Source organism: Podarcis tiliguerta (genome assembly GCF_965153285.1).
Source record: "Podarcis tiliguerta genome assembly, chromosome: 2".
Taxonomy (NCBI): Eukaryota; Metazoa; Chordata; class Lepidosauria; order Squamata; family Lacertidae; genus Podarcis; species Podarcis tiliguerta.
In genome coordinates, this window is record NC_139535.1 from 79,101,560 (window position 1) to 79,111,184 (window position 9,625).

The window sequence follows — 9,625 nt, forward strand, 5'->3', positions numbered from 1 at the left end:
AGTTATTTAGAATTTACAGCTTTGAGGTGTTATTGTACTGGAAATAAGAATCCCGGAGGGACAGCTGCCTTCATAAGCAAATCATCATATACAATGGAATGGTTTTACATATGAATATATTAAAAGGAAAGCATTGCAGAGCAGGTAAGTCAAGGGTCTGAAGGCTGTTCATTCATCCTCAAGTTTTCTTTGATAATACATTGTATGGTAAGTTAACTTAATGGCCCCAAAGCTAAGTTAATGATGTGTTAAATTTTAAGCACTTTCTTTGTCATTGTACATCTTAACACTTAACAAAGTTATCATTATGAACTTGATTTCCAAAGAAACTAACCCCACACTTCTAGTGAACACAGCATATGAGATGTTTTAATTGAAATTAATTTTAACTAATCAGCATTAAAATGGCTCTTTTACAACATAATTTGAAGTTCAGACACTATTCAATGAATTCAGATTTGGAGTCATCAGTTAGCAAATTACAGTGACCTTGAAATGGCGTCATGACAGTCAGTACAGAATAAGTTCTTGTTACAAAGGTATGCATTTTTTTGTATAGGGCAATGCAATTGGGAATTTTTTGTAACATATCAGGACCGAAAGCCCAGGCTCAAGCCCATAATCTATTACAATACCTGATACCTTCAAGTTCATAGCAAACCAGCATAATGTTGCAGAGCAAATCTCCTATCTCCTAGCCATAGTTTTTTCACTTCTGTACTATACTGTATGCATCCACATATCATTAACCCAAGCACTGAGACAAGTGAGGATACTTTAAAAAGCCTTTGCACCTGCAGTTGAAAACCTGTGGGACAAAAGCATTCCATTAATACTGAGCATTATTACCATATTTTGTGCTATTAAGGTGACAGATTCCGGCTGCAATCCTACACATGCCCACTTACCAAGGAGAAAGCCCCCACCCCCGATAAACAGATGGAACTTGCTTCTTAGTAAACATGTTTAGGACTACACTATTAGTATGCCTCATAACACGCTCTCAAAAATGTACTTTGTCATCATGTTATAAACTGTCACGGCAATAATTACCTGTTTGGCTCTGTTCTAGAACCTAGAGATGAAATCTATAGAAAATTGTGGTTTAACTACTTTGGGTAAGAAGTTTCAGGTATCTTCGCTAGATATCAGAATATGCTTTGGGGAAATGCACAAGGGTTTTTAAGGAAAAAACAAGTTCACTCTAACTAGCACATTATTGCCAGCTGGCTGCACAGCTTAAAAGTTTATTACCTAGATCACGTTAAGTACATTCAATTATGGTGCACATTTCTGAATAACAGAAGTGATAAAGAGTGTGTGACCTTGACTATTTGATAAGCTTTGCAGAAGATTTGGATGTGTGCATGAGTCCTCAACCCAGGTGCAATGGGGATGCCCTCCAACTGTATGATTATATGGGTCAAGCAATCAGATTGAGGTTTCTTTAAAGGGGATTATACCCTAACAGAACCCCCTTAATCCAGTATTTACATAAAGATTCTCCTCCATTGTCAGCTATATCATTTATGCCAGATTCAGCCAAGCACCTGTTGGCATTTCATGTTCATTTATTTGATTTCTTACCCACTTACATTCCCTTATATTAATTGGAGTTCTGGAAACTAGCCGTCCCATTCTATACCCCATGCATGCCATTATTACTCCCGTCCCAAAGAAACTAACCCCACACTAGCTGCAACCTATGGCTATAAACCGTATTACAGAAAACAATGTTAAAAAGTATAGCCTCTCCTTTCATGTAACTCCCTTTATCTGCTGCAGGCAGGAGACAGAACTCCTGCAGCTAGAAGTGGATTTCCATTCTCATTGACTCCATCATTTGTATTCTCCCACAGGAGTCACAAATTAAGAATGCTCAGTACAAACATATTCATGAACAGCTGCTTTAGTATATACCTGTATGGGCTGCTCAGGTAGATAACACTTTAACAGAACAGGGGAATCTAAGTCATGTCTGTACTACTAGTCAAGGTTAATAACCTGCAGTCACTGTTACAAGCAGGGGAGATGAATGTATTTGAAACCATTCTACAAGACCTGCTCCCTGCTTTGCAGGCCCAGGCCCTGACTCCCACTACAAAAGCTGCTACTGTTGCATGGAACAGAGACTATCTTACCTGCAGGACCAGAAGAAGAAGAGTTTGGATTTGATATCCCGCCTTTCACTCCCTTTAAGGAGTCTCAAAGCGGCTAACATTCTCCTTTCCCTTCCTCCCCCACAACAAACACTCTGTGAGGTGAGTGGGGCTGAGAGACTTCAAAGAAGTGTGACTAGTCCAAGGTCACCCAGCAGCTGCATGTGGAGGAGCGGAGACGCGAACCCAGTTCCCCAGATGATGAGACTACCGCTCTTAACCACTACACCACACTGGCTCTCACTAGCTGCCAGCTGCCTAGAGACTACTGATGTGGGTGTTTAGTTTCTGTTGGGGTCAAGACTGAATTTTGGAGGTGATTCATTTTTGCTGTTATTGGTATTGTTTCTGTATCTTGATTGTTAGACTTTGCTATGATCATTTTCTGAATTATTTGAGGATAGTTTGATTTTTTGGTATATTTATTGAGATGTTTTCATTTATTGTTTATGACCACTTAAATTTTGTTATATTTTTGTAATTATCTACATCTGCACAGACAGCATGGTTTAACAATGGAAAGGGGGCATACAAATGAACAATGACATTAAATTATCCCATTTCCACAATACATACCGTATTTTTGATCACCATCAGAAACAGGCAGAACTGGGATGCTTGTTTTACTCTGATGCTATCTCTCTCAATGAAACTAGCGACCTCAAGTTTTCAGTACAGACAAGGAAAATAGCCCCTGTACAACCCAACTCAGCTAAGATTAACTTCATCCCATTAACATTAAAAACACACAGTCCTTTGAAATATGTGGTACATCAAGATAGCCACACGATGGTACTGTGTAGCTGTCAGAGAAGCTACTGAAACCATTTGTAAAACAGATTGCAGCTTGCTGTAAAAAATAATAACAGTGACCTGAATTGCGAATGCTGGGAGTGCTTGCTCCAATTCTGCCTTCTGCGAATACTTCATTTGACATCTTGGCCAGCCACATATTCACAAAGTGAGATACCTGAGGAATGCTAAACCAACGACAGGAAACCTGGGGCCCTTCAGACATCGGGCTCCGATTGCCATCAGCTCAGCCTACAATCCGAAATGCTAGCTTTGGTCTAGCAATATCTAGAGGGCCATAGATTCCCCAACGTAAGCAGTCACCATTTTCCTGTCAAGACTGTGAGAGATTCCCTTTTTCCCAGGGCACTTGCAACAAAACTTCCCGCCCATATCCTGAGGGGAAGTTACCATAATTGCTAGCTCCTTTATAGTTTAGCCACCCATTTTGCAGTGAAGCTGACCCAACAATTGCTCTGGGTGCAAGTGTCATCCCAGCCTTCTTAAGCCTATTCCTTTGCACTCTGGATTGAGGAGTTGGGTTTGTGAGGAAATTCCTTTGCACTGACTATATGCTACAGAAAATGTTTGACCAAAGGAGCAGTGTAGAAGGCCCTATGTGAAAGGGGGGCGGGGGGAGGAATAATTGTCATTAGCTCTGCTTGGCTAGTTCCAAGACTTAAAGAGGTCTCCTATGATAGCACTTCCATGCAAATAAATGAGCCAATGATTTAAAAAGTTTTCATTAGGCAGAATCTTTCTCCCCCCCATCCTAAGGTGGGAGAGGGGAAAGACGACAAAGCAGAAGAGAAATAAGCCTGGTGCAGAAACCTACCCATACTTACTAGGAAGACCTATGGATTAAAATAGTTTACTTACAAGTAGACCCAGGATTGTAACAGGACGAGTGGTTAGGGATGGTGGGAACTATAGGCTAACAACATTTGAGGAACAAAGGTTGAGAAAGGCTGCCCTAAAATTTTCAGCCCAACGTTAACCAGACTTGATTCAAGTGCACCAAGTACTTTCCTGAAACTAGCTTTCCCTTAATATGCTACAAAGGTTCTTCGACTGCCGTTCCTTATTTTAAAAAAGAGAAAGCCTCTTCATCATTTCAATGGGTTGTTGAAGGAAGGTCATATTGCTATCCTTGAAAACTTTCCTGGCTGAAATTTCCAGATGACAAGTGGTTAATTATTTAAACAGACATTTCCCAGGAGATGCTGGTTATGCTGTTCTATCACCCTGCCTGAATGGAGATAAGTATGATGTTGGAAGGCTTTTGTAAAATCAAGGTAGGCAGATCCAAAATTGCTTTTGCTTCCCATAGCACCTGAGCACCTGTCAAATCTCAGAAGTGGCGTGTACATGATTCGGTCATTCTGCAGTAGCCAACATCAACGCTCCTTTAGAACAAAGTCTAGGCCACCCTGCTGATCAGAATTGCAAGTCCCGCCTCATTACCAGCCTCCTTCCAGTCTGGGTACAGCACCATGTCTGAACTTCAGAGTTGTCCATTTCACTGAACTAGACTACCAAACTCAGATTCACAGATCCACATTCAGGTGAGCAAAAGGCATGAAGCAGACATAGCAACAAGCCACCAGATGACTGAAACTGCAAGACCAACCATGTTGAGGAGCCTCCTTCACAACCCTATTTGTCATTTTCTCCTTTTGTCAAGGAAAGCAGTCTGGAGTCCTAATCTTAACTGCACTGACTAGCTTTGCCCAACCTTCTGGTTTCTGGCAAGTTTTACTTCGTTTTGTTAAGTCAGTTCATTCAAAGTCATCTTGCGATTTTAATCCAAGTCCTTTATTATGAAAATTAATACAGCTTGCTCAAAATTCAGCTTAAAAAGAGATAAGCCTGTTTACATATTATAAGGGAGGGGGAAGATCAATTACTATTTCATCCAAAGTTGCCAGGAAGTCTTGAGTGGACTGCAGGGTATCTGAAAGATTTAAAAAGCCAGTTAACATCAAGTCAGATACATTCAAATTTTAATATTTTCATTTCTAATGTTCATGGTTACATTCCTAACCTCCATTTTTTTTCCAGTGCCCCTTTTACCCTAGTCACCCAAATGTTAGGCAGTTGTTAATGGACAACCACCAAGTTGCTTTTCAATTCTTTCTGTGTTTGCTCTGTTCCAACCAAGTATTGCCCCTTACAATGCAGCATTACAGCCACTCACTTTACTGGATGCAAATCACTTTTTTTAAAACTTACCATAGCCCCATGAAATGGAAGGCTCTTTTGCGGGTACAGAGATTGTGCTTGCAAATCTGTCAGAGGCATTTTCAAATACCATCAGAGGAACTCCAGTCAGGGGCATGTGGCTCAGCCTGTGCTCTTCGGGAACTTCAAAACTCTCAAAGTCTGTTCAGAAACAACAGCAGTGGTTAGTACTGCCCCTGAGCATCACTCTCCACTACTTGTTAGAGGAGTGGGGGCAGTAACATAATTCACTCAGCTAGCAGGGTTTACACCGCTATTGAGTAGCACACAAAGAGCATAAATAAAATGCATGACTGATTTTTTATTCAGATTCCCTCAACTTATTTATCTGTTATGCCTGGCAACTTCTAGTACAGTAATCCTGCAACTTACGTGTATTTAATGTGTGACCATTCAGTTTAACATGCTTGGCTGATGTTGATGATGATGATAATGATAATGATGATGATGATAATGATAATAAAAATAATGATGATGATGATAGGACGGGCATCTGGGGGGAATCTTTGGCAATCCCACCTACCAATGAACCCAATACATTTTGACTTTACACAATTTTGCCTTTAGATGCGATCCCCAGAACATAACCCCAGCATGCGTTGCAGCTTATGGTATAGAAGGTCAGTTAACAAGACATACAGCAACCTATGACACTCCAGCCGAACCACCTCCTGCTTCATATCTCTGCATTGATTATCAACCAACCAATCAATCAATCACCCCCTCTATCCCAAGGAAACCAAAATAATCCTTGGCAGGCATTACCTAAAGGATCATAGGAAAATAGGTTCTCCTTTTCTGGATAGTCTTCAGGAACCATGCTGCTGCTTTCAACTCTGTTTGCAGTTTCAGTAGCCTTAAATAAGGATAAAAAGTGAGAAAAAGTGGTTACAACAAAGTCTTACAACAGCCAAACTAGAGATTTCTCCCGTTAATATGCTGAATCTATGCTTTCCACTGGTGGACCATGGACCACAGCTTGGGAATTCCCAAAATCATGTTTATTATAACACCATGACTTCTTGTTCCCAACTCCTTAATCAAGGAAAAATTAAAAAACAGGCTGCCTCCCCACTTCTTCCCTTATCTTCACTTAGAAATCCCCTTTCAGGTGCCACCCTGGTTTTTGTTGTCTTGTTGTGACCAGCAGATTTTCCAGTGTTCTTAGCTTTAATCATCCTTGTGAATGCATTCTTCCTTCATGAGTTAGAGAGAAAGCTGGTCTCTATGTACACACAACTCTCTTTTTCCTATGTGCCAGTCATCCCCCTATTTCATACCCACCAATGTACTACTTTTCTGGAGGAAAGGTTTTACACAAGATGAAAGCTTCAGTTACTCAAGAGGCTAGTTTAAGGTGAGCTGATCATTATCACTTGCAGAAATTTTGACAGATTGGCACACATCTATGATCTTCTCTATTCAGCTTGCCTAACCTGCAGCTCTGATTGTTTTGCTTGTATCTGGAAAGGTTCTCCAGCCTAGGAATCATTCTGTTTTGAGAATCTAATGCAGTCCTATGGAGTATTAGCTCTACTAACCTTTTTCGTAGAAGACTTTTTTCCTTTCGGAAAGTTACTCTTCGTTGTTGTTAAAGGCCTATTCAAATTTCCTAGAACCTTCCTGACAGACTGGGATGCTGCTGGATTTACGTTCGCTGTCCTTCCAACAAGCGGAGTCTTGGGGCAGGACCTTTCAGCAAAACTCTTTGCTATGAAAGAAAATCAAATCAGCCAACATGCTTGAGACCCAAAGTACCAAAACTTCTTCATTCAAGGGCACCACAGACAAAACAAGACAGAACATACATTTATCATGTTATATGAACCCAAGATTGTTGTTTGTCTCTCTCCAAACAAGCCAAGAGCAGTAAACCAAGGTTTGTTCTTAGCTTGGTTCATTTGGAGATAAACAAGTGCAGGTTCAGGTAACATGACAAACCAGGCCCTGGTTTGTTTCATCCAAAATGCAGCAGGAATGCCCCAGGAGATTCTGAGCGTGCTGCTTGTTCACATTAAACCATGGTTAATGTGACAGGCAAGACAAGCAAATCAAGCCAGTGCTGCTAAGAATACTCCATGAGGCAGAATAAAGGAGAAGCCACAGTTAGTTCTCATTTTTCCTTCCTCCCGGCATCCTGTCCTTCCACAAAGACTTCATCATCCGGTACCTCTAAGCTGAGCTGACCTGTTATCACTGCTGGCTCCAAAAAAAAGAGGAGAAAGCTATAAAAAGTTGATATTAAGCATTCTGAATTATTAATTCAAGTTCATCAGCATCTTTAATGGAGCTTTGGTTTAAAAAAGGTATTTCCATTCATTTATACCAGTTTAAATTCACATGAATACAAACTTACATGGTGCAGATACCAATTGCATCCGACCCTTAGAAGAAGCAACTGTGCCAATTTCATCATTCTCTTTTTCTATGTAAATTTGTGTCGCCATCACTTTGACATCCAAGGATTGCTAGAACAGATATATACATTATTATTTCATGTTTTCTTGCATCCTTAGCCTTCTGTCATCATTATAGGAGTTCAAGTATGTCTCACTAGTAGTACTTCAATCACTTGGGGAAACTCCTCCAGAACCTTCTGGAGCAAAGGCGGCCACTGGTTTAATGCACTTCTTTCAAGTGTTTGTCTTGACTAGGTACAGTGCACTGGTATGTGCAGATAACTGTTAAACACTAGACAGAACTCAAAATGCAAACAAAAACTACTCACTAAAGCAGTTTAGAAAAATACATGGTGGTGGTGACAAAACAGTCTTTTTTAAAAAAAAACACACTTTTTTAAAGTGTCTATTTACAGAGGACTACATTCTGAAGTTAAGAACAACAGTGAACTATTGCTGCCTACTCAGAAGTAGGTCCCACCGAGTTCAAGTGGTCTTATTCTCAGATAAATGCTTAAAAGAATTGCAGCCTAAAGTTACAGGCTTTGACACATACACTAAAGCAATACTTTCCATGCTACCACATACTTGAGTGCCAGTGTTAAATGCCAGACATTAGCATTACAGCAGTGTAACCCAAAAAGTAACAGCAAAAAAGGGAGGGGGACCCTACAAAGTGTATTCCCACCCACATTGTTCTCCATCATTTTAATGCAGTCTCACTAACTTGCCTGACCATGTGCAGGAGTACTCAGCAATAAGGCACACAGAACTCCAGGAAACCTACTGACTGTCCATCTTAAGTACAGTCAGGACTGGAGTCTTAGGTTGTCCTAGACCTGATTGATTTAACTCTTAGGGAAAAAACACCAAAAAGCCAACTTCTCTTTTAGCATTACTTACCTGCCTATAGAATGGACCAAACGAAACAAAGAACCTGATAGCAATAATAATAAAATAATTTTAGTCCAAGCAAAAAGGATACAGAATTTTAGAAAAGCAACACAACTTGTTAATAAACATAAAACCAGCACATTTGAATTAGAACCGATAGAGACATTAGGAAGCAATGACAAATAAAGGAAACAAAAATTTAGGGCAAACAAGCTTTTAAACCTCGCATCCACCCATTGCCAAACAATTGATAACACGCACACTAAAAGCTATACAATACCAACGAGCTCTGCTTTCCGCACGGGTCACTTTTAAATCATCACCCTCCTTCCCCATTGGTCGTTACTCCCCGCGTGAGCCGCTGCTGATTACTACCTCGGTAAACCAATGGCGGAGGAGAGGAGGCGGGGTTTCACGCGTTCCCGGCTCGTTAAAGAACCCACGACGAGGCAAAGGGACAGCAGATGAAGCGTGCTAGTTGGAAGGCGCATGAACTGTCTTTCCTATGGGAACAGTGCACAGTGGGAGTTCATTCCCAGCTACGTATGCGTGGGATCAGACTGCAAAGCCCTAAAGCCACCCTTGCTCGCTGCACTCGGCGAAGTAAGACAGGAGGTCCCGGGGTGCATCACTTTCGGAGTATAAATAATAAATTGTTGTTACTATTACCGTTATTATTTATTTTATTATTATTATTATTATGGGCGGAGGAGGAGGCAGCCCTGTGGATCTGCTGCAACAAAAACAGAGGGCTTAAAGGCTTGCAATGCTAGTCCTAATCCTTTTCCGGAGTCTCATTGTACTGGGATTTACTCCCAAATCAGTGGGTAGCCATATAAAGATTAAAGCCTACCACAATGCTTAAGGCATAAGAGTTCACTCTAGTGCAAGGAAGCTCATGCATACAGTCACTGCAGCAGTCCTGCCTAGGAGGACTGCTTTGCTCTAGTTGGGGTTCCTCCTACTGCCCTTACAGGACTGCAGCCTTTTAGCTGATCCAGAGGAGGTTGCCGGACCTAAACCCCTCGTGGGCTGGCTTTCGACCCTCGGGGCTCTAATTAAGACGCGCACCGAAAACAAAGCGCCCTGGAGTCATAGTGGGGCTTAACCCCGAGTAAATGCATGTAGGGACCGGGCGGG

General features: G+C 41.2%; 1 protein-coding gene across 5 annotated transcripts; it reads right to left on the minus strand.

Annotated features, from left to right (window-relative positions):
* Nucleotides 1-4,744: 4,744 nt before the first annotated feature.
* Nucleotides 4,745-9,624, minus strand: PTTG1 (PTTG1 regulator of sister chromatid separation, securin). Of its 5 annotated transcripts, none has more exons than XM_083430986.1 (7): nt 9,557-9,624; nt 8,495-8,528; nt 7,549-7,660; nt 6,734-6,903; nt 5,958-6,048; nt 5,184-5,333; nt 4,745-4,905 (listed from the first exon to the last, which is right to left on the minus strand). In XM_083430986.1, exons 1-7 carry the CDS (start codon nt 9,607-9,609, stop codon nt 4,832-4,834), a joined length of 684 nt encoding a protein of 227 aa, XP_083287112.1. In that variant the 5' UTR covers nt 9,610-9,624; the 3' UTR covers nt 4,745-4,831. The 5 variants fall into 5 exon arrangements, with proteins under 5 accessions (XP_083287112.1, XP_083287111.1, XP_083287115.1 ...); XM_083430985.1 differs by lacking the exon at nt 9,557-9,624 and adding an exon at nt 8,861-8,991; XM_083430989.1 differs by lacking the exon at nt 9,557-9,624 and adding an exon at nt 8,747-8,845.
* Between the last annotated feature and the right edge of the window lies 1 nt (nt 9,625).